At 39.9% G+C, this 26,072-nt stretch overlaps 1 protein-coding gene across 29 annotated transcripts in view; it reads left to right on the top strand.

The window, feature by feature from the left end:
- ZBTB20 (zinc finger and BTB domain containing 20) overlaps nucleotides 1-25,316 on the top strand; it is a 770,585-nt gene extending 745,269 nt beyond the window's left edge. For all 29 annotated transcript variants that reach the window (XM_046659181.1, XM_046659174.1, XM_046659197.1 and 26 more), the window contains one exon: nucleotides 652-25,316. In XM_046659181.1, the coding sequence (XP_046515137.1) occupies nucleotides 652-1,073 (422 nt within the window). In that variant the 3' untranslated portion in view covers nucleotides 1,074-25,316. The remainder of the gene's footprint in view (nucleotides 1-651) is intronic.
- The last annotated feature ends 756 nt before the right edge of the window (nucleotides 25,317-26,072 follow it).

Genomic DNA, 26,072 nt, shown 5'->3' with positions numbered 1-26,072 from the left:
GTTAATGGAAAACACAGTTAAATCCCCTAATGATGACACTGAAAATGACCCCCTTAAAGGAACCGTCCATCTTCTCCACAGAATGCGCTTTGAAGACTTTTAGTGGGGAATATCTTGTAGCTTTTCAAGAGAGCCATTTTCTGGCATGGAGAAAAGGAAAACTAGACTGTCCTGGCATCACCTGAAAGTAAGATTTCTGAGGGGCCAGCCCAGTGGCATAGTGGTTGAGTTGACGTGCTCTGCTTTGGCAGCCCATGTTCCCGGGTTTGGATCCCAGATGCAGACCTACACACCGCTCATCAAACCATGCTGTGGCAGTGTCCCACATACAATAAAATGGGGGAAGATAGACACAGATGTTAGCTCAGGCACAGTTCCTCAAGCAGAAAGAGACAGATTGGCAACAGATCTTAGCTCAGGGCTGATCTTCCTCACCAAAAAAAAGAAAGAAAGAAAAACAGCAAGATTTCTGAGAACAGACAGGCAAGGAAAGACTGGATATTTCTAATCAAGGGTGATCCATGAACCAATCAGATTTTTTTTTTAATTTTTTTGTTTTTGTTTTTTGTTGTCTTGTTTTTCTGTCTCTCATTCTCCCTCTCTCACTCTGTCCCGCTCTGTCCTACATGCTGTCTCTTCCTGCATCAACAGGTGAGAAGCCCCACCAATGCAGCATCTGTTGGCGCTCCTTCTCCTTAAAGGATTACCTTATCAAGCACATGGTGACACACACGGGAGTGAGGGCATACCAGTGTAGTATCTGCAACAAGCGCTTCACCCAGAAGAGCTCTCTCAACGTGCACATGCGCCTCCACCGGGGGGAGAAGTCCTATGAGTGCTACATCTGCAAAAAGAAGTTCTCCCACAAGACCCTCCTGGAGCGACACGTGGCCCTGCACAGTGCCAGCAACGGGACCCCTCCCGCGGGCACACCCCCAGGTGCCCGAGCTGGCCCCCCAGGCGTGGTGGCCTGCACGGAGGGGACCACTTACGTCTGCTCCGTCTGTCCAGCAAAGTTTGACCAAATCGAGCAGTTCAACGACCACATGAGGATGCACGTGTCTGACGGATAAGTAGTATCTTTCTCTTTTTCTTATGAACAAAACAAAACAACAAAAAAGAAACAAACAAACAAAAAAAGCTATGGCACTAGAATTTAAGAAATGTTTCGGTTTCGTTTTTACTTTCTGTTTTCGTTTTCGTTTCGTTTCATTTTGTACTACATGAAGAACTGTTTTTTGCCTGCTGGTACATTAAATTTCCGGAGGCTCGGGTGAATGGTAGTTTTCCCAGCCTCCCTCGGATGGTGGCCTTAAGGCCTGGTAGTGCTTCAAGAGGTCCACTGGTTGGATCTCTAGCTACTGGCCTCTAAATACAACCCTTCTTTACAAAAAAATCTTTAAAAAAAAAAGTAAAAAAAAAAAAAAAAATTTTTTTTTTTCACTTGTGAAGAGCACTACAAAAATATATAACAAAATCTAAAAGGCCTACTGTCTTTAAGTACACCGCTTGCAGTGTTTCAGTGGACATTTTCACAATTCTGGCCGCTTGGACTTCACAGTAACCAGTCAAAACTGTGGAATATCACTTCTGGTTGAAAACCCAGAGGGAAGGCCCTGCAGTTTTCCACCTCCCACGTTGTCTGATTTCATAAAAGGGCTGTGGGGGTGGGAAGGGGCAGTGGGTTCGGAGGTGTGGGAAAGGCAAATGGCAGGCTTGTCCCCCAGGTTCTGCTTGGGTCCACACACCCTGGCCCACCTCCTCCATATCCCCCCTTTCAGCAGAAGCCAGGAAGACTTGGACAAGCATCAAGCAACAGTGGCTATCGTATTTATTCAGTGTCTTCGCTGAGCCACCGCCTCAGCACAATCAAGAGGGACTTTCATGAAAGGCAGGAATGCAGATAAAATAAAGATATCAGAGGTTTGCACCTGTGTTTCTAGGTACAAGAGAAGGATTATTTCCAACAATCTTTGCAAAAAACAAACAAACAAAAAAGTGTCAGGATATATTCTTGTGGAAGAGAAAAAGAAAGAGAAATGGAGGGTGGGGGGAATAATAAAAAGTTCTTGAGGCTTTTTTAATTCAAAATTTTATAGAGGGGCAAAAGTGACGTTTACCAGATAGAATGCTGATTTTTTTAATATATTTACGACAGTATTTGTGTAAAAAAAAAAACAAAAAAAAGTGAGATTGTTAAAAGTAATTTTTTTTTCTTCATCTTGGTTTTACATACACTGCCACCGATCCCTTCTCTTTTATTTTATTTCACACACGTATATATATTTTTTGGTAAGTCAAGACTGTTAAGGTTAGCGATACTGCTTCCAGGTAGAAAGAATAAAAAGGCAACTAAAGTTATATTTGAAAGAGAGGAAGGATATTTTCTTCATATTTTTTTTAATTTTTCTTAATTTTTATTATTTTAAGTATTGCCTGGGTTGATGAGGGCCGCTGTGGCCAGCCCATCCCTGCTGTAATTTGAACTGCTGCTTGTATTTTGATATGTAGTTCTTTGACTTTTAGCAAGCTTAAGTTGCTCCACTGAATATTTTTTTCAACTGATCCATCTAGAATTCTGTTCTTTTTCGTGGGAGGGACTTTGTCTTTTAGAAACAGATTTCTTGCTTCTCTGAAAGTTCATGAGATCTTATGAGTCTAGAATTTCTGTTGACTTTACTTTTTTTCTTTGATGAAACACTAGTAGTCCGGAGGTCTTGACCGATGGATTCTTTCCTTTTGTGGTCAGCTGGGAGGAGGGGTTCACAAAACTCTGCCATACCTCCACTCCCGTCACAACTACAGAGAGCAGCGTTAGCAGAAGCCTGTTACAGATCAGGATGCCTTGATGCCAAAATTACTTTCTTCCGTTCAGATATCACCTTCTGACTATTTCTACCATGGTTGAGAGGGCTAAATAAGATGATCATTCTTTAGATGATTTATTAATCCTTGCTTTTTGGAAAGGTTTCAAAGAAATTAACGAAAATTTCCCAGATGCCAACATCCATCTTTCAAAAGACGGCCAATCCATTGCATCATCCTAGATGCCACTCTCTCTTCCTAGTTGGAATTTCTCTCCTCGGTCCTGATCAAGGTATCGTAATAGAGATTTTTCCATTAGAGACAGTGTCTTGAAGGGATTCCAACTCAAATATAGGAATTCTTAAACCTAATGAAAACTCCCAAGGTGATTTCATTGCTGGGCAGATTTTAACACACTTCAGGGGAAAAGTAAATCTTTAAATAAAGCAGAAACACCAAACTGCAATTTAAAAGAAAAAGTAAAGAGAGTATTTTAGTTTCAAAATTACTTTGCATTTTAATTTAATTTTCATGTCAGCAACTTATTTACAAAAACTGGGCAACAAATGAGGAGAAATCTTCCGAGGGAAGCAACTCTGGTAACTACATTGGTTTTACTCATACCTTTTAGACTGGTTCACTTGAGTATTTTCCTTAAGTTCTTGGTGATGTTCAGTAGGGTTAGTGCAACTGGAATGTGTGTGAGTTCGATTCAGTCCCATGGTCCTTAATTCAGTAAATATTTTGCTAGAAGTTTTAATGTAGACTTGGATGGTTAACTGCCTATTGAGTATTGCCCATCGTGTTTTCTAAGAAGAGAGCCCTGTCAAGAACTATGTGTCCAAAATTGACCTGTTTTAAAAGATAGTGAGAAACAGCTTCAGAAATAAGAAAAAGTCCATTTTTCTCTTGCTAATTTTGCTTTTTAAAATACCGGTGTTGTAAAACTCTAATATTTCCACTTACCACCAACAGAGGGAGCATCAGTTAATTAACCATGTCATGGAATTGTTTTGATATTTTGAAGTCATTCAACCCATGCTATAAAAAAGAAAAAATTGACATTAAGAAAAAAGTTTTTTTAATCTAGAGGAAAATGACATGAAATCACTCAGCATATGTTACAAACGTAAGAAGGCCAAAAGCCCCTTTAAAATATTTTAAATTATTTGACAGTGGCTATTTTAAAATAGTGTCCTTATTGAAACCTTACCAAAGTAGATAGAATTTATAGTACCTCCAGAAAAGTTGTTCTTGGGTTCCGTTATGGGCCACATTTAGCTATCTGCTTCTCAAATCTGAGGGAGACTCATTTGCCTTAATGCTGATTTGCCACATAAAAAGTTAAGCAATTGGGTTCAAATCCACATTTTGTTATAGAACACGTAAGGGTAAAAATTCCACTTTGGTTTGAAATCCTATTTATCTTTTCCCTTTAAATGAAGTATCTCTTTTTTGAAAATGTTGGAGGATTCCCAAAGAATTCTTGGTGAGGTGATATAATCATTACAACAACATGGACTATCCAGCTTTGTGTAGCCTAGACTTTTTCTTACTGTATGTCTATTCCTCCCAAACATCTCATAGTCTAAAGTAGTTGACAGATGGTTCTCTGGAGAGAGGGAAGAAGCTGAATTGGAGTGAAGACCTAATCTGGGGAGTGATGAACTTGCTGCGGGGCCATTACTATATGTTCTGGTCTCTGAAAGGATTGCTTTCCAAAATGCCCTACGTTTTAGAAAAGAAACCAATCTGTACCTATTTTAAGTGGGTAGATATGCTTTTAAATTGTCAATCCTTACTTTTAAATTAAATATTCACCAACATCTTGGGAAGTAGGCAAACATATTTTGCTTTAAGAATAGAGGATGAGCACAGATCCTTTTATGTTTTGGTTTCAAATCCAACAATCTTCTTACATTTAAAACTTCATGCTAGGATGCTATGAGTACTAACAAAAGTTTTTTTCAGTAGCCAGGGAGGAAAAGGATAGATAAAATGGAAGCCAGTGTTCCAGATTTAAGACCTTTTAGGATGAGTACAGGGAACGGGAACTGGTATGGAAAAGAACATTTTTCTTCAGCAATTTATGATGTAAAACTGGATTAGCTGAACAAGGGAAAGGAACAAGTCAAAGGGGGATATTTATCTCAAAACACTTAGATACGATTTCTGAAGAATAAAATTTCCTAGCACTAAAAACATTGGTAGTATATTGCAGAGTGGGCAATTTTCCCCCCTATTAATATGATGAATGCCAGTATTTGTACCCAAAAAAACCCTAAATGTGTAAAATATAGCCCTAAAAAAGCAAGGACTTGGAACACATGGATCTGATACAAATCTACACATGGGAAAAGATTAAGAAACAAGCCAGGAAAAAAGAAATCTGAAATGAAAGTCTCTATAGCAAAATGGTTTTTACTATATATTTTAATTGAGTTGTAAACTTTAGCTCCTAATAACAGTTTTATGGACCTTTGCCTCCCCATGTTCCTAAGGCTCTGAACCTGTTGTGCCATGAGTAAGTGCGGCGGATAAGTTCCTACTCAGCTTCCAGCTGCGGTCCATTCCCTCTTCCTAGGCATCTTGGAGGTCACCATACTTCCTGGCCTTAGAAAGAAAGACTTGGATTTGCTTTGTTTAAAAGTCTTAGGGGTTTTATTTTGTATCATCCCAATATTCTGTAAGGACCAAGAAAACCCTTTTCAATCCATGAACATTTAGAATTTGTACATTCTGATGTGAAAAGAGAAAAGATTTTTCTCTGGGTGTGTTTGTTTCTCGTTAAGTCCTAATGCCTTGACCCACACGGACTTCCATCCTACAAGCACTCCAGCAGTATGTGCCCAGCCCATGCCCCAAATCAGTGTTTTCCTTAGCACAGAAATTGAAAATGAGGTGTGCCCCTGAAGATTTTAATCCCTCTGATCCCAGAGAGAACATAATAAAGGTCCAGGCTTCTTCCTCGTTTTGACTCCTCCATCATGCTCCCAACACCTGTTGCCCTTAGGAAAGCGGGCAATGAGGTAGATTGGCCAAGATTCACACTAGAGATGCCCGTTCTGGAGCCTTCCTCGGTGGTTATAGATGTTATTTAATTAGTTGTGGTTCTGCAGCAAACGTAACCAAATCAGGTCTGCCTCTGCTGTAGCTGGTGTGCTGCCGCCGCACAAAGAAACAAGACGAAGGTGTGGTGTAAGAGCACACACAACCCGAGATGCCCTCAGGACTTAGCAGAAGGAGAGGGTGCCCTTTCTGTTGTGACCTGACTCTTAAATGAAATCTTCTGAAAGAATTCTTTTAGTAATGAGTTGAAGTCCAGGGTCATGGAAGCCGTGGAGAAGAGAACAAAAGGATCACAAAATACATTCAGCACCCAAGAATGCGAAACCAAAAAACATCCAATCGCAAAACTAGGAAGTTTGGCAAGGGGTATTTAGCGAAATCTCTGGGCTTTTCCATGGGTAGGATCGACAGACTTTCTTTTGAATGATTTCTGGCTCTGAGAAACCTCTTTACTCACTAGAAAAGAACTTTATTTAAATGGCCAATTTTGTCCCCCAGAAAAAGAAATTAAAAAAAGAAAAGAAAAATAGGACACTAAAGACAGAACCATGTGACTTGGTGACAAACAAAAGGAAGGGCGCACTGGAATTTCAATAGACTCCCTAATTCCATAGAAAAAGCAAGGCAACCCAATGCCTCTCCATCTGCGTTGCATGAAGAGAGTGCTTGAGCTGAACCCCGGGGCTTTCTGGGGCTGGACAGAACTTCTCGGTTGGGACTCAGCCTCTTTCTCCTCTATGTGTTTTCATGAAGAAAAGAGCTGTTCTCTTGGGTGCCCAGGAAATTAATTACATGGGGCAAAGTTTCAAAAGCAATCTCTGCCCTGGTGCTCAGGCTGCATATGGAGGCAGAAGAGCCCTTGTTCTAGAGAGAGAATATTTTCACATTCCCAAGGGCTCTCTGTGGAGCTGCCATTTCTGATACTGCTTAAACCTCCGCAAGAGGAAAAGCTGTGGTGACTCAGTGTTCCAGTAAACGCAGAATGTGGAAATTACGAACCCAAACCATCATTTCTAGCACTAGGTCTGAAGATGATCAGCCTGGCTAAAATACCCTAAAGGTTTTTCTAAATTTCTGAATATTTTTTCTTCCTTGAACACTGAATCCATAGCAGTCAGCGGTGTGCATTAACAGATCCCAGAAAATGACGTGGAACACTAGGGTTTAATTTGATTTTTTTAGGATGAAGAGGTAGAAGATGAGGACTGTGGAGCATGGGTTCTTTTTCAGAACTCTGTTTCACTGAGCGAGGGCTAAAATTGCCCTGGGTTGACACAAGAAGCCTTGTCTTTCTGCACCACTGACTGACTGAGACACCTGGATGGCAGTGGTTTCTTCAGGCCTAGCCTGTTGCTTCATAAACTAAACACTTTCAGACTAAAAACTAATCTGAAGCGACCTCATCAGATCTTTTCACAAGAAGGCACTTAGAATAAAGAATTATTGCCTTAAATCAGAGAGCCCAGGGAAGAGGACAGAGATATAGAAATTGGAAGGGTGTGAAGACATGAACAGTTTTTGCTTTTTAATGGTTGCATTATCACAAAAATGACTATTCATGACTGAGGATTATGGAAACAGTGACTTTTGGGGGAGGTGCCAAACGTACCCGGAACTGGCTGCTGTCAGGAAGTGGCTGCTATTTCCTGTCTATTCTATTTCAGTGATGTAGATCTGGGCTGAGTGTAAAACAGACATCATATTAGCTAAGTAGCGAATCCCATAAGACATGATCACAGGCGCCTGGATGCCAGTTCTAAACGTTTCCTTGGCAGGGAGGACAATCTCAACAAAAAGCTTTCTTTCCCTATACAGTGTATATCTCAACTGTTTTTCTCTCAGTTTTAGACAGCATCTGGCTTATCTGATGGTTCTTTGTTTAAATGCAAACTCACAACTTTCGAGTCTTCACAGAAGCAGCATAATCTGCAGATCACAGGGAAAATCTAGCTACAGTTATGGGAGTCCTAACTTTTGAGATAATTAGGGTGTAAAAAGTCCCTACTAGCCCTCTTTCAAATTCAGAGGTTTTTTTGATTCAAAATGCCTCAATGAGATTCTGATACAACCAAGATAGAAAAAAAAAAGAAAAATTAACCCCATAGGAGACATCTGCTTCTATTCCTGTTGCACCAGAAGTTTCTTATTGCCCAGCAAAACCATTACAATTTGTATGTAGATTCTAGTAATGAAAGGGACTTAACCCATCTAATATGTCATAGCTGCTGTCCAAAGTGTCTGTAAATGAGTATACATTAGGCATATACACGCGCAGTGTGAGGTGCTCTCGGTACAAAACTGTTCCACGTTCATCTTCCCCAGTGACAAAAAGATAGATGCTGGGATTTCTGGTCAGTCAAAGGTCTCCCGTAACTCACATATCTGCCCCTGCTCTGTTGCCTTAGTTGGGTGCATCACTGCCATCTGCTATCTGTGAGGAGGCCGTAGGGCATTCTGAAGGAGCCCGACCATCAATAATCTCTATGTATCCCTTTCATGAGAAACTTGAATATGCTTGTGTGTAGTAGAGGGCACTTAAACTCTGCACTTCAATTGGATTTACTGACGTGTGTCTGTGCGTGGACACTTGTAGTCTGGGAGTGTGTGTGCTTCTCAAACAAAGCACACACACGCATAGGTCCTGGTGCAGAGATACAGTTGTCTCTTCCCACCATCGTGCTCAAGACTTGTGGCTCCCTTCCCGGGAAGCAGTCACCTGCCCACTCTGTTGCTTTTTGTGGCGTTTCAGAGTTGGGAGAAACAAAAGCAGCTTGTTGGACCCACAGCAAACCCACAGTGACAGGCTGTCTTCCTCCAGAAGAAGGCAGAGCAGACGTATTCAACTGGGGAGCAGACCAGGGAGAGCAGCAATCTGGGTCACCTCACCAGGTCTCCCGGGTGAAGTGGGCACCCAGGCCAGGCAGGCAAGGCCAGTACAAATCTTGGCCGGTGTTCTCCATGCTCCATTCCTTTCCTCTATGCAACCCAGTGTGCATGCAAACACCCACCCACTTGTAAATGTTACTCCCAAACGAAAGCTTCCTCATCCTGCCTGCATCTGCAGGACATCATCCTAATTCAGTAACCGTGTCTCCTGACACCAATGTGGCCTTTGCCGAAGTCTTTCCAGGAGTGAGTTGTTTACCATGTCTAGCAAACCAATAGACTCTCGGGGCGATACTTTTTGGCAATCTCTAGGAATTGATGGCTCTTGCTCATCTCGAACGTTAAGGCAGGATGCCACTCTAGTGCACTATTCTGAAAGAATGGACCTGGCTCTCGTAGCTGACTTTGAAGGGTGGCCTGGAAACAGTCGGATTCAGTTTTCTCTCTCCCTTGCCCTTCTTTTGCTAGATGGTTTGTTATTTTTTATGACAGTTAGATTATTTCTGCTAATTTACAGAATTCAGAGGACATTTTCTTTCCTCTTCTATTTTGGTGATTTCTCCCCTCCCTCGTTAAGTAAGGCTACTTACAGTTGCAATCTTTTTGTTGTTATTATTTTTAAAAATGTATATTGTCTTTCTATATCCAAAAGAAGTCTGTGACTGTAACCATAGGTATTTCTTTTTACTGGAAAAAAATGAGCTGTTTTTTTTTATTAACAGTACTAGTGACTGTGGAAGAATATGAGTTACAATTTAGGTATGCTTACTTAAGTACAATACACTACATTGCAGTATTTCTGAAACCTAGAACATACACATTATATATAACAACTCTATATTGAAATATATATTACATTATATTCATTTTAACTTTTGAATCTGCCTATGATCATGAGTTGATTGAAACATTGTTTCTTTGCATTTATCACCCGTCACCAACCTGCTGCAGTTAACCTGGTGCATTTAGTACTAATCATTACTGCTCTAGCTTGCTTTTTATATTATCAGCTTCGGTATTGTCTTTACAGGATTTTAGATTTTTTTTTTTTTTAAGCTCAGACTTAGCAAATGTAGGAAAGTGAAAACTTTTTTTAAGAAAACTTTTTTTTGGTGTGGCTGATACAAAGAGGTTCATGTTCAAAGTGATTTTGTTTAGCTGACCCTCTCGATATCTGAAGAACAAAAGAAGTGCATATGAATGTATCTGTGATTTTCCCCTCTAGGACTGTCACTGTCTATATTTGCTTTTAAAAATATGACCAGGGGGCCGCTTAACCTCCATATGATCTGACCAACAATTGCAGGCTGCATTTCGGAGGGCTGCTCACCTGAGAAGCACAAAGCAGCGAAATGCCTAGTTGTCCCAACTGTGTTTTCAAACATTGATTTTTTAAAATTCTGATTCTTTACTGACTACTTTGTTTTCAGTATACTCATAATTATTTTAGCTAGTCTTCGATGCTTCCCTGGAGGCAGCAATATGGTGTTCATTTTCCTAGGAGGTTTTTTTGTTAATAAAACCAGAATTTGAGGAACTTTCTCATGACAGAAGTTGATAGAAATAGAACTCAGAAATATTTATCTCATTTTTTATCTCATTTTTAAGTCTACAGAATCCATAAAATGGCGGCTCTTGGGTATCCGGCCCTCAGTATCTCCATTTGTCTGTTCAAGTGGGGATTTGGTGCCTTTCTTCTTCACCAGGCCATCATGGAACCTTCAGAAATTAGGCATCCTGTCTTCCTAACAAGAAATACTTCAGCTAGTATTTTCAGATAGAGAGCTTCTTCAGCTTCCCTCAACTACTCAACCCAATGCCTGGAAAACCCCACAGCTGGATAAACTTTACATCTATCCTGGGTGCCTGAAACCAGTCTCGTTCCATCGGTTCTGCATTCAGGGCAAAATGGAAATAGCTGTTCTTAATACCTAGTGTGAAACCCCTTCCCACACTGGACCAGCGTCGTCTTCTCAGTGTGAATAACACCCATTCCTTCCCTTCATCTTTCCTAATAGATTTTTATTTTTGACTCCCATCCCTGTCTGCCATGCCCTTCCACAAGTCTTTCCCCACCCCCCTTAGCCAAGCTCCCCTCCATGCCCTCCTCCTGTGAAGCCTGGTACTCAGCAAGCAACTACCTACTCTAGTCTACTTTGAAGAGGCTCATAGACAGTCTAATAGCAAGATTATCAATCTCTTTCTCCAAAGTTTTCAACTAAATATGTATCTACTAAATGAACATAATCGTGAATTGAGAGTTAGTGAGGCTTTTCCTTTTCCAATGATCACATCATACCCGAATTTTATCAACTTCGTTATTTTCCTTTTCCTAATCCTTTCTCTTTATCTCTTGTTTCTCTTTAAGACTATTTTAAATTACCTCTTCTTCTCATTACTGCCCAAAGAACTCTCATAATGATGACCCCTGAGTGCTCATTTCCCTTCCTTCCCCCACCCCATTCTGAATGTTCCTCTTTAAGCTTTATGTAGTTACAGAGCGTTGACGTGAGTGAGTCCAGCAACTTGAGACTCATAGGCAGAGTGAAGCGTATCCTCACTGTACCTTCAGATTTTAAAAGTTATCAATATTCTTTTGAGAGTGGGAGGACCTGAGTCACAATTGTAAATGTCAGCTGTACTAGCTGAGGTCATTAATTCCTTTCACCTTCACGTCTGGCCAAAGATAAAGAGAAAAATATTTTCTGGGTTTTTTTTTTTCTTTAAATACCATAGTGGTTAAATTCCTGAGATGAGTAGACAATTTCTGAGGGAGGAAAAAAAATCATCAATCTTGACTATTTCAACTCCTGCTAATATTTAGCCAAATGACATGGTATGTACTAGATGCTAGATTTACAGAAATCTAACATAAGGGGTAACATTTCAAAATAGTTTTGATAACTGCTCAAGCCTTAGTGAGCTCTGCTGAAACAAGTAAAGCCACTTGAACTCAAACACAATGTAAGAGACAATTAGGAAGAATTTTTTTTTATTTATCTTTTTGAAAAATTGTTGATTAGTTTAGAACTTTGAGCAGTAATTTACTAAAGGATGAAAAGATCCATAAAGTTTTTAAAGTGTCTATTTTGCAACCAGCTATTTTTTAAACATAAACTTAATATATGTTTAAATGAAATAATAATAAGGATGAATAGATACTTGAAGTGTCCTATATACATTCCCCAGTACCTAAATACTCACCATATCATTTGGTCATCATGCTGGATCTCATTCCAATGAGTTGCAACTGTCTGGTCACCAGAGCATTGCCCAAAAGACCACTACTATTCTGGATCTGTCCCTTTACGGGATGTGCATAATGATATCTTCACAACAACTCTGTAACACAGGCTTCTCTGACTTCCAGTCCAACACTCTTGCCATGATACCGCATTGCCTCTGGTCTCTTATGAAGACAAAGTCTGTGACATTTACAGTACTACCTGGTTTTGAGCGTGCAGGGATGTGCTTCCACTTCTTGCTTTACCCATTGACAAACAGAATCAACATTTGACATCAGAAATGTATTCCCATTTGACTTGAGGCTTGACCCAGCTTTTGTCTTAAGCAGACCAGTTTATACCATCAACTCACACCATAGAGAGCAATGAAATAAAGAGAAGCTTCAAAAGCCTTGCTGAGTCCCACATCTAGCAGGGAACCAACAATTTGTAAAGCCAGCGTTTATGTTGCTTAAGACTGTGATCTTCACTTGGCTTACTCTCCCAGTCAATCCTGTCTCCTGCTCTTCCTTTGTCCATTCTGACTCCCTCTATCTTTCTTTAAAGTACTCTTCATCTAAAGTACTCTTCTCCTCAGCCATTGGCTTCTGCAAGAATAAACGACTCTCTTTTAAGTCCTAAATACTATCATCTATAGTATAATGTGGAGTAGGAGAGGGCCTGATTCTGCTAGGTCCCATTTGGTCCAGTTAATCATGAGGATTTCTCCAGGATGCCTTCTTGACATTGTTCCTTCTAGTTCTCCAAGAAGGCTTCTAACCCTGAGACCCAAAATTTCTCACCACAACCTCTATATTAGTCTAGACGAATGTCTAAATCCTGTTTAATATTCTAGAGACTCCAGGGTCTGAATTTCTTGTTATTTATGAGCCTCCTGCTTTTCCAGGCCGACACCTGTCAGGAGCACCAATAGCCCTAACAGTAACTAATGCAGCAAAATAATGGTCAGAAACATAGTATGTATTTGGGAGGATAGGAATGGATTTCTTTCTTCTTTTCTCCATAAAAAGCTTGCTTCCCCCACCCCCACCACACTGCATTTCAGAAAGTCTGCATCTCATTTTACAGATATATAGTTTTAGGATTTGCAAATATAGTTTAGGAAATGTTCTGAGATTGAGGCTGGTGACAACCCAGCTTATTTTCTGCACTGGACTTTAGGACAAGTGTGCACAGATGCAATTCCTTCAAAGAAAGTGAAACTAACATAGTAAAGCAAAGGGATAATACTTTTACACATTAAAACAGTTGTTTGCTATCTGTAAACCTTGGTTTAAGCGTAATTATTAATTTTTAGAAACCTGAAACTGGAGGAATGTGTATTTTAGTAAAGTTTGTTTGTTCATTTGTTTGTTCTTTATCTCTTTCTTCTCAAAATAGTCAAAGATTTTGATTTTTTAATTTGATACTGTCCATGGCCATAGGCATCAGTCAAATGACTGCCCACCCTGACGTACTCGTTTCCTTCTTAGAATGAACGCCTTCTGTTATGCCATTAATGAGTCTCTTCTCTATGAAAATTGTATCTTCCTTTTATAGTAGCACTTGAGTTTTGAGGAGACAAATTCTCTCTGCACTTTGAGGGTAGAATAGTTAAAGTAAAAACTATTCCTTGAGAAAGAAACTCCATTTACCTAAACTATCAGCTCTGGGGCCAAAGAATGGAGAATTGATTGCAGCTGAAGGTCATGCATTTTACACTACAGATCTCTATTGCCTCCTCAAATTTCTGGAATGAGGCTGGGAATAAATTAGTTTAATGAAAATTCTCTTCGGATGTTTCTTAGTATCTGGTGCAGAATACCTAGAATAGAAAAAGAATGGATGCTACTAATATGCCATAATCAATCGATCTATAGATTTTTATAATTGTTCAGATTTCTATTCATTTCAAAATGGTGTGTGTTCATGAAGTCTTAAATAGAGAAACATCCATTTCTCCATTACTTCTCATCTCCCCCACCTGGTGCTGGAGGTGATGGTCGCAGAGGGAGAGTGGCACTACATTACCAGCACCATCCATACCCCACCACCACAAAAGAAGGAAAAACCAAATTAGAAACGTTTTAAATAAAAAGAAGTTGTAGTGCTTCCTTTGAATGTATACTATTTTCAATTCAATTTACAGATAGCCTGCCTTTTTCTAACCTGCCTTTTGTGCTATAATTTGCATTCTTAGCTCAACCTTTAAAATAATTGATTTCAATTAAGTGAACAGAGAAAAAGCAAAGGTGCGGGGTGGGGACACAGGGCATTGTGATGGAATTAAATCTGATGCAGTTCTGGCTTCCTAAAGCCAGTTCTTAGCGTTCCCAGGGAAAGTTAACACCACTCACTCTCTGTCATTCTTGCCAATCTCTCCTATTAGAGTCCTAAGAATTAGTGAGATAACCTCACTTCTTCTTGATTTAAGACTTCTCTTAATACTATCAAACCCGTGTAGAGAAATTGTAGACACCCTTGACTGCTCCTCTACCTAATCTGTTCTCCAGGGCATATGCAGAGAGAGAACTCAAAACAAAATAATGGTTCCAATTTGATAGAAGAGTTAGACATAGTCTCAAGTGCTCTGTGTGTGTTCACTGCCAGTGGGTTCTTAAAAATAAGGCTATTTACTCTGCTCCTGCTCTCCTTGGGATAACCTTTGGTTTGGAGCCATCCGTATGTAGACTTGTGAGGAGAAAATTCTCCAAGGCATTCTCAGCAGTGGGACCCCTTCCTCAGTCCCATTGATCTGAGCCTCAGTTTCCCTGAGGGATCTATTGAGATAGAAAATAAGGGTAACTTTCACATATCTAATTAAAATTATTTTTTGCACTATTGTTGAGAGAATGGTGATTTCAGAGTCAATGTTAGCAGTCTCTGAATAATCCTCATCGTGGCAAGCAAAGGCAAGAAGTTGATGGTATAGGGAAAATCTCTGGTAACTTGATGTTTTAAAGTCATTTGAATGTGCTGACCCCACTATGCCAAACACCTTTGCTTTTATAAACTATTCTAAACCACACATTGATTCTCCTGAGACTTCCAGCGTGCAGGTGTGGGTGTGAGCAGACATGCAGACTTAGATTTGGAGAGTCGAGATCCGGACAAACTGAACAGACGGATTCTTGAGGATTATCAAATGCAAAGCATTTCTCCAGAATCATTCAGTACTTCCATATCCCAAACTAATTCTAGGTTAATCTTAAGCGAGAAGTAAGCTCCAAAAGATATTCTACTATGAATGTTTTTTCTTACAGAATAATACAAGAAGAGGTACAATGCAGACTCTTAATTTTGGTGTAATAATTCACTTTTATATTTAATAATTGTACTTTTTGTGTGAATGTGTCATTGAGTTATTTGTACCAATTTTCAATCTACCATCCTGAGAGGGGCCTTGAGAATTTCTGTGTATGTGTATGTAGATGTGTATTTATGTTTAGTCAGAAAAAAAAAGTGGATAGGAGAGAAATGAGGTGAGGGGGAAGGGAGTCAATGTGAAAAAGCGAGAGCTCCTAGTGTCCCTATTTATGTTAGGTAAGGTGGCGGCTGCCTGAGGCCCTCGAGGAATAGCTAATTGCACTATTCAGAAATAAGAGCCCAGCACTGTTAAATTTAGGACTGTGTTTGGGGAAACAGGAAGCTTTATCTTTTTCTGTACCCATTCCCTTTAGCATCGGAGCCATTTGACATGATGAAAACCTTTCAGTAAAAACCACTACTGACTTTTGCATTAAATAACTATCTTCCTCTTCTAAATACTACCCCTGGTTTCAACTCAACTACTTCCCTGTATTTTCTGCCCATTGGCTTAACATTTTCCAGAATAATACATAGGTGCATGCTAGTCGTTTCTCTCCTTTGAGCTGAAACAAACAGGGGCAACAAAAGAGATGACTCACGGAAAGTGAGCGAAAGACTGAATTTCCCACTTTTGTGGCACTGGTAACCTTTAGTAAGAGCTGTTTAGGGTTGAGCTTGGGTCTGCAATAGGGCTTTTTTTTTTTTTTTTTTTTTGCACTAAGTATGACTGCACTGCATTGCACTACTGAAATGTATTTACTTGTGCTGGGAGAGAGTGTGTGAGTTATGGGAAAGAAAGAAGCAAGTTATGAAACTAGAAGCATCGCAAAAATGGAGGGTTAATTCCATCATGCTTGGTCTTAGCAGGGTTGGTGGGAATCGTGGAATCTGCCAACTCTTAATCAAGCCTAGAAACTGCCATGCTGACAGGATCTGTTTTCTTATTATAAAGAACCTGGGTTAGTACAGTAAATAGAAAACTTTTTAGAAGTTTGCTCAATGTTGTCTCCAAGTAAGCTTTTGGTAAGAGCTGCAATGGTGAGGAAGCCAACCGAGGTGACATGGCAGTCTTTGCCTTGGCCTACACCACAAAGCCCTTGCTGATGCACATTCCGATGTGGCAGAGGACAGTGGTATGTCCTCCTCTCAAAAAAACGTAATCTTGTCCATATTGGAGATACCCTTTCAGCCTGAGCATGCTTCTCCATCCCTGGCTGAAACCTAGATCAGGCTAACCAAAGAGGAAGGCCATGCATGTGGTGAAATCCTTTAAGATGACAGTAAGGGAACAGTGCAATAAACACTGAAAACCAGTGAGGTGAAAGGTTTATTTTGAAACAAGCTAGACCAACTTTGAAATTGGAGGAAGCATTGGAAGATTGATCAGAACCTACTTAGTAGCTGCTCCATCATAGACTATCCTTTATCAAGCAGAAGACCTTAACAGTGCCTAAAAGTTTAGTTCTGAGGTTGTTGGATTTTTTCCAATTTTCCTTTTTGGATTCACTTTTATTGCCCTTTTTAATTTTAGAAGTAATTAGAGTTTGACAGCTCTTTAGTGATTATTCATAAAAGAATAGTTGCACCACAGGAAAAGCAATAGATTGTATAGGGAATAATCACACAAGAGTGAAGATGCTGAAGGACACTTTCAGAATCCAGGGTGACAGCTTTGAAGATTCTGGTTCAGTTGGAAAGGGTCACAACCCATGTAAATGGCTAATGTTGAATTTCTCTGAACACTATCTCATGTGGAGGCTCTTGGAAAACTCTCAGTTGAGGCCTCTTTCCTAAGATTACGACATTGATTCCTATCTCTTTCTCTCTCCTCCTTAGCATCCATCCAAGTCTACTATTTCAAGTTAAAAATTTTTTAAGGAAGCTGTCAGCCTTGGTAGTCAGAAAAACCCCATTTAAAGCTTTTGGAACTAACATAAGCAATCCTTTAAGCACTCAAAGCATTATCTTCGTTTTAAATAAGAAACTCTAAATTCAAAGCTCTTAACAGGTACTTAGAGATGTGCATTGGGTAAGCACTAAGAGGGTGTTGACTGCACCAAACCAAAGTTACAGAAAGGAATAATTGACCTTTTAAAATATATTCACATTAACTCTCCTAGAATACTTCTCTTGAGGTTTTGGGAAAACAACTTCTTCCTTGAAACTTGCATACCCACTCCAGTTTTGTCACCAAAGATTTTAGTCTCATGAGCCCAACTTGCTCTCTCCCGGATGAAAGTAATACAGCAGGCTCAAGGGATCTGTTTGAATTCATTTTTTCACAGTGATATTTACAGGAGACTGGTTATTAGAGGAGCTACTGAACTGTCTTTATGGCTAAGGGTTTGGTCAGAGGTTCAAAAAATAGGAAAAAAGTATACAATAGTACTTGACACTGTAAACTAGTCTTCAGTTGAGTCATGACCTGGAGACTGATGGAGAGAAAGAAACTTCCATGGAAGAGAGTGAGCTCAATCATTTAGAACCAAACAAGGATCACTGGTGAAACGTGGGGCAACATGGACGCGGAGCAGATCGGTGCTCTGCATGGCCAGAACCAGCAGCAGTGGCCAGTGGGGGTGTCAGAAAACTGGCCAGTGAATTCCAGTACTGAAAAAGCCACAGTCTGGGTCTCGTTGTGGTCCCTCGAGTGGTTAAAATGTCCATGCCCATGCCCAGGAAAATGCTCGAGGCTGATCTGTTTTGATAGTGCCTTCCTTGTTGTAGCGAGTATTAGATTAATCATTTGTTCGGTTATGCTTTGCTGGACCATTGCCCTCAGTCTTCTGAGGAGGTCTCAAGGGATAGTATTCAGTTAGGATGAAGGAATAGGATATTGCTCCTGGAATGCTGTGATTTGATGATATTTGCACTAGATTCTATACTTTAAACTGGAGCAACTGAATGAGAGAAAAACCAAGGATGGTTTGAAGTTAAAAGAAACCAAAAGCAGTATTTTCTGACTGATGTCATTCTTTTTCTTCTTCTTCTTCTTCTTTTTCTAGAAGAAAACTTCATACTTGTTGATTACCAAGCTCAACTCTTACCAATTATTTTCCTTCACTTTTTTCCACACTGAACCATCAGTGTGATTTAACCATCAGATTAGGGCTGGTTAATGTAAAGGGCCTCTGTCGTTACAACTTTGCACACCTCCTCTGCTTCATCAAGGGCACAGGACAGTGGGGGGCGGGGATCCTCCAAAGCCACCTAGCCTTTAGGAAGGCCAATAGGCATAGATATCAGATTGAGAGCTGAGCTGACACATATTTGCTGAGAGGACACGGGGGCCTGTAGCTAATCCTGAAGGATGCTCAGAAAAAGAAGGAAACCAATATGTTGAAGAAAACAAAGGAGGTGGTGCCTGAAGTTTGCCTATCTCTCCTCTCTCTTCTCTTTCCCACCACACCACCATGTCCTGTCTATCAGAATTACATTTCATCTCATATATTGTATGTGACCAGAAGAATTATTTGATTCCTTGGTTTCTCTCTTTATCAGTGGGCTGGGAACTCCTCCAAAATTAAAACCAGATACCATCAGCAGCTCCCCTGCGGCCTCCCAGTTTCTCGAATGCTGTCCACCTGGTCTTAACCAGTCAACTAAGATAACTTGGGAGCTTTGGCTGGCTCAACCATCTGTTCTCCTTATTTTCATTGTGTTTCCATTTCCATTTGAATTTTGAGTGATGCTACGCAAAGGTGGAAATCTTGGGAAAGACTTGGAGGCTGCATTTCTAGGGCATAGCTTGTTAGGAGTTTGTATTATCCAAAATATACCTTTCTATACCCGTTTTCAGTTTAATCTGTTGCCCTGATTTTAATTTCTATTATATTTGTGATTATTTTTATAAGAATAGAATCCATTTGCTATGTCTATTTGAGTCCTTTTTTTCTATTTTCCCCACATGGATGCAGTACCAACCTGTCAATGAAATATCTTTTTATTATATTATGAATATGTAATTCTACTGTAGACCAAAAATATAAAAACAAATTTGTTCATTTTAAAGATATAAAAAACTAGTGAGTAAAAGATTAAGAGTTGAAGGAAAAGACAGAAGAGCAGTGGTTAACTATGTTGAGTTAGAAATCTAAGAGTAGCCTTACCTATTTTTTAACCAGTGCTTGTCAATCATACCATCGTTGGGATTATGTTGTCTTGGCTCCTTCATGCTTATGTTCTATAATTCTTGTTTGTCTGTTTGTTTTTCTCTAATGTCATTGAGGTTGCACATCATGCTATTTTTGGCAATGCCTGATTTTTATTATATTGTACTTTTATCAGTCATTTCCTTTAGAAGGATGGGGGGAAACGTTTTATTTCTTCTTTTAATTTAAAATTTGTTTAATGCACTGGAAATAAAATTGGACACATTTCACTGTTTAAAAATTCAGAAACAAAACAAAACAAAAACCACAAAGAAAAAACCAGCAACCAAACAAGCCACAGGAAAAAAAAGCTACAAAAAAAATCTATATTGTACTGAATATACGTGCAAAATACATCCCACATGAAAGAGAAATACCATTAAATAAGAAAAATATATTATTTCAGCTACAATGCTGAAACCATAAAAGAAACCTGGGTTCCATGGGGATGGGGAAAATAGGGCATTCCTTTGAGATCTGAGATCTTGTCGTTGTTCCAATTCATGCCCAAACAGCTTCAACGTGGGAGAGGCTGCTATGGAGAAAATAACCCCAGCCTTCCTCATCCCACTGGAGCTCTCCATTACCTTTCATTCAATGCTTGAGCTCCATTTTGAAGGAAAAAAAAATGACGTGCTATGGTTGAGAAAGTGGCTTGTACAGAGGTATGTGCACAGTACACACATGGACATGGTTTAGTCCTCTGCCCGTGTGCCACCTCACGTGTTTCTCTTCTCCGTGAGGAGTGGCAGCGGATTGACCTGCAAAATGGGAGACTGAAAATGACTTATTGGAACATCAGCTAATGCTAAAGATCCTCTGGACTCCAACCTGGTCTCCCTTCTTCAGCATTCCTGGATACCAAGAGAGCCAGTTAACCCACACAAATGCACAGTGCAAAGAAAGACAGAGATTTTTCCTAGCCAACTGGCTGTATCATTTGTTCAGTGTTTGCTGGGTTTTTCTGGGTTTGTTTTGTTTTAGAATTGGGGTGGGAGTGGCTGTAACTTCACAATCTAATACAGTAATTGTTTTGCATCTTCCATGTTTTATGCAAAAACAGACATTTAAATCAATCAATAATTGTGCCCTAGACTGAAAGCTAATGTTTAGGAGAGGAAAAAAATTGTTGGAATTTTTTCTACATTTTTTTGTGAAGAACCTTTTTTGGAAAGGAAGGATACATATTTTTGTTGTGTAATATTTTCTATTTTTGAATGCATTTTATTGGTACAAGACTGTTTTTTTGGTGAAGACATTATTTAAAAAAAAAAAGAAAAAAACTAATCGAAAAGTTTGCCCTTAAGGATATGCTGCAGTTTTGAGGTTAAAAAAAATAACTGATTCAAGATGCGTGTTAAAAGTTGGGATTATATTGTTGTTTTTTTTGTAATTGTTACAAGAAGAAGTTTGTACCCACTGCTGTTTATTTTGTTTCAGATGAGTAAGTAAAGGGATTGTTCTTGTTTTATTCTTTTTTTAGAGAAAAAAAGCTATTTATGAAATGTCAAAAACACTGGACTGTGAGTTTAAGTGTGGAAGCATTTTACCACCCTGTGTCTTCAACCAATTATGGGAAACCCCTTTTCTCTTCCCCCCGCCTTAGCCTTGCCAAATGAGACAAATATAACAGCTGTCAGATGATCGAAGCCACTGAAGCCCTGCTTTAATTTTTATGGTTTGAAAAAGTTGGAAAACCAAAGTTCAATTTGTTTCTGAAATCCCACTGTCCGTAGCCCTTTTTTGTATTACGCAGCCAGTTGACTCTGCCTCTCTATCTTGGATCATTGCCTTCTTAAGGACTGGGGCCAACTGTGATGCAAAGAGAGGCACGAAGGTGGCGAGCCTGGGAGTTGAGGTCTCATGGAGTAAGATGTGAGTGGGACTTCAACCTCTCAGTGAGCAACCGTGCTCCTACCCTGCGGGCCAGGCTCCAGAGAGAACTCACAGCTAGGCTGCCTGAGGAGAAGCCTCCCTCCCATCCCCTCCACCCTGGGCCTCTAAGCCCCTCCTGTTACCATGGCGCTCCAGAATGGCTTTGCCTTCCTCAGCAGCCAACATTCCATGGATGGGGTGGGGGGAGGAGGGAGCCAGTGGAAAGAAATGGCTGTGAGTGCTGGGAAGGCACCCCCAGCCTAGGGAGGGGAGGGCAAGTGACCATCTAGCACAAGGGACCTTGCCCGCCTGGTCTTTGATTCTGTGGATTGTCCATCTATCTGCTCACTGTGAAGATGGAGAGGCAGAGGGAACCCAGGCTGTTAAATAGCTTTTCCATATTTTTTCAAAATTGAAAAAATAATTTTTGAAAACTGTGCTTTTTTAAGAAAAATCATCTGGCTGGGGGGAAGGGAAAAGGGAAACACCAAAAGCTGTAACATGATTAACTGGAGATATTTAACTGGGGGCACTTTCTAGACCAAGTCAAACCAATTCCGTTCTGGACCCTAAAGCAGCCAAATCTTGAGACTGTCGATGACAGAAAGCTGAAGAGAGGCCTCCACTTCCTCCTTTCTCTTTTCTTCTCTCTGTCTAAAAATTCTCTCTTGTTCTCTTTCCCAACTTCCCTTGGACCACTGCCCCAATGGCCCTTGGACTCCCATTTCATGTGTGTGCACACACACGCACACACACACACACACACACATACACACTTGCAAAATACCATTTTTCTTAAGGATTGTGGGACCGAATAAAATCATGTGCCTTCATTTTTTTCCTTTTATAGTTAGATGAACCTCTTCCTTTTTACAATGTTTCAAAAAAAAAAAAAGAAACAGGGGAGGTTGAATTGTTAGCGGAGGAGGACCTGGGCATCGTTTGAGAAGTAATTTTTGTTTAGCACATTCCCCCTAACCATTAAATGCAAACGTTTCAACCCCTTCACGATGCTCTCTGGACATTTAGAGCATCGAGTAACCAGATTCATGACAGCCTAAACCCATTTGATTTAGAGCAATTCCTGAAAATTCAATTTCATGCACTTCTTTGATTTTTATCAAAAATGAGGTGAACAATGGCAAGCAGCTTTGTTCTCCCGATTTGGTGCTTTTGCATGTGGTGTGGGGTGGGCGTGGGGGTGGGGGGATGGGGTGTGTTTAGACAAAGGGTGCATTCCTAGAGATCTCTGGTGCTGAAGGGCCTCGAGTTCCTTTCAGAGACTGCATTTGACACATTTTAAGTATCCACAAATGAATGGTATCACATGCAATATTTAAATGGAGCAATGGGAGAGGCTCTTTGAAACGGGGTTTTGCATCTTTTTGTAACATTTTCATTTCTCTGGTGCCTTATTCCTACTCGTTGCTGGCACTCACATACCCACAGGGAACTGACATGGAAGTCAGCCTCGGGAGTGGGAACACGTGGGCGATGCTTGAGCTGCGGGAGCGTGGGGAGGTTGGTGTCAGTTGGTGGGGAGGGGACTAGATGGCATCTCTTAGCTGAAGCCAAGCAGGAACTGCACAAATCCATGCAAAAGTGAACAATTCCAACCTGTAAACACACCGCAAACTCATCCTTCCTCATCTGAGCTTTCCTTCCTTCTTCCTCTTCTATCTCTGCCTTCTCGTAAAGGTGCTGCTGCTGCTGCTGCTAAGGTGCCCGGAGTCCAGAATGCCCAGTAATCACTCAGGCACGAGCCTGGCACTGCCACGTCAGCCCCTGGCACGACCAAACCCAGGTTTCTCTTGCTTGGGGCTGAGAACCGTCAGATTTTTCTCATCAAAAATGTTTTCCAAGGAATCAGTGGATTACCGTTATTCTGCATTGAAAATGCACTTTAAAAAGTAAATCAAAGCTCCAGACTGTTTAAAATGTACAGAGGGAGCAGGGGAAAGATAAACATGTGCTAGTGTCTGAACCCAGTTCAGTTTATCTCCAGTTGAAACAATATACACTATATTATGTATAAATGTATACACACTTCCTATATATATCCATATATATAGTGTATATATTATACATGTATAGGGTGTATATGTGCATATATACACACATGCACATAATGAAATCAGATGCTCATTACAAATCCAGATGCTCATTACAAAACCAGATGCTCATTACAAAACCAGATACTACACAAACAGCAGCAGAGGAAACAAGGTTGGACTCTTGCAACAGATCACAAAAAATAAAAACAGCCACTTGCAGTGACTTTGGTCATTTCTGTATGTTCACAAGGAATGGATTGTAACAAAGAAAAAAAGGAACAGTGTTAGTGAAAGAGGAAAAATGGGCGAAACCATCTTGATCCAATGGGAATGCAGTAATGTTCTCTACCATTTCATCTATTTCTTTTAGTCATGTTGATTTGATTTCAGTTTTTGGCTATTAAAAAATTTTTTAACTCAAGTGACCCACAACAAACTGAATAAAACAACTACGGTGAAAGCCCTTTCCAATGGAAGATGTCAGAAATCTCAAAACCCTTGGCCTGGCTCAGAACTACCGTGTGCAAATCAGTACTCTCTTAATGTTTGAAATAAAAACTGAAAAAAAAAAAAAACTTTTTTGAAGCACCTTAATGTGGCCATCCATTCAAGGAGTGGGTGCCACTTTTTTCTTTGAGCACCTTATTGATGTGTTTTGCTATCTGCTGTCTTTCTGTTACCTGTTGGCTGAATGGCTAGCTGTTAACATACGCACGTGCACAGACCTGACGTCTGGGCATGTGTGTTCTCAATGAAGTTTACTGTGGTGACTGCTGAAAGGTGAACCCATTTCCTGATTTTCCCGCCACAGTGTTGTGATAAGATTCAAAGAAACCCGATTCCCTGCACAGAAATGTTTCTTATCACATTGTATCTTAGTATGGAAAGGAATATGGTCCCTTTTTTGCAATTGCTACTGTACACACACACACACACACACGTGCACAAACAGATTCATTCGTCCAAGTGGTATTTTCAATGTCTGTGTGGGTGTCACTGTTTATGCAGTTTCTATTTCCCAATAAATTTTGAAGGGAGGGCAACTTTTCTAACCAGATTGTCTTTTCAGACTGAAGACCTGGGAATTGGGGAAGATTTTGGAAAAAGGGAGAGGCAAGGAAAGAGAGAGCTTTATATTGAAAGAATAATTCAATTCTGTCTTCAATTCCCAAGAGGAACCTGAGCTTAATGACCACAGAGGCTGTACCCTCCAATCTTTGCAGGTGGGCATGGAACACTGCTTGTATCCATCTGTGTACCGTACAAACCCATGTAGACACATCACACACATCCATCCATCAATATATACGTGGTTTGGGATGAGCAGGTCAATAGTTTTGAGAGGGAGTTTGTTCCTTTTTTTTTTTTTCTCATTATACTCTTAAATCGTTGTCAGTTATCAAACAAACAAAAAAATTGTTTTGAAAAACCTTGCATACGCCTTTTCTATCAAGTGCTTTAAAATATAGACTAAATACACACATCCTGCCAGTTTTTTCTTACAGTGACAGTATCCTTACCTGCCATTTAATATTAGCCTCGTATTTTTCTCACGTATATTTACCTGTGACTTGTATTTGTTATTTAAACAGGAAAAAAAACATTCAAAAAAAGAAAAATTAACTGTAGCGCTTCATTATACTATTATATTATTATTATTATTGTGACATTTTGGAATACTGTGAAGTTTTATCTCTTGCATATACTTTATACGGAAGTATTACGCCTTAAAAATACGAAAATAAATTTTACAAGGTTTCTGTTTTGTGTGGAAGAGTAATTGATGTTGCTAAGAATGATGTTTGTTTTTTGGGGTTTTTGTTGTTTTTTTTTAAATGTTACCAGCACTTTTTTTGTAAGTTTCACTTTCCGAGGTATTGTACAAGTTCACACTGTTTGTGAAGTTTGAATATGAAGGAATAATTAAAAAAAAAAAAACTCTTCCCTTGTTTTCCTATTGTGTTTTCTTTATATCGTGACAGTGTTTCTGTCTCAGGCAGCCCTCCGCATTCTTTCATACGTTGTGGTCTAGGTCCAGTCTGAGATTGTCCAAATTGAGGTTTATACCTAAAAGGCCAGAAAAACTCTCAACATATCAGTCCTCTTGATACAAGCATTGAGTATTCAAGGATTGAATATATTGACATCACTTTGGGGAAATATAAGGGAAATTTGGGCATTTTCCTTCTCCTGTCCAAACTCACAAATGATCACGTGGCTCATTTACTGCTACGAAAATTGATTCCCCTTTTTTTTCCTTCCCCATGTGCAAATCCGTATCTGTCTGCCTCCTCTGGAAATACCAATGCCATGTCACACTATGCCCGTCTATCCTTGTATCCAAGGAAAGTTTGTGGCTCAAAATATGCCCCCATTTGATGACTTTAGAGACCCCTAAGTGACTCCTGCTTGCTCCATAGGACCTTCTCATATGTGACCCTACCCATAAGAGCTCTCTAACCTCATCTTTCTCACAGAAATTACTAACGTGATGGAGAAAACTTACATCTTGTTTGTCCCTGGTGAAGTCAATTCAACTGAATTAGATTTGCTAAGTCTTCCATAAGCATCTGTATTTCACTCAACACTGTGCAGTATATGAAGAAAATGGAGGAAGTTGCTTCAGCCCTGGTAAACCTTAAAATCTGACAACTAGAAATAAAGATTCATATAAAATCAAGAGCTAGATTGTACCATCC

Source organism: Equus quagga, chromosome 4 (genome assembly GCF_021613505.1).
Source record: "Equus quagga isolate Etosha38 chromosome 4, UCLA_HA_Equagga_1.0, whole genome shotgun sequence".
NCBI classification, from domain to species: domain Eukaryota; kingdom Metazoa; phylum Chordata; class Mammalia; order Perissodactyla; family Equidae; genus Equus; species Equus quagga.
Note: the sequence above shows the minus strand (reverse complement) of the source record. Positions and strands in the feature narration are given on the sequence as shown.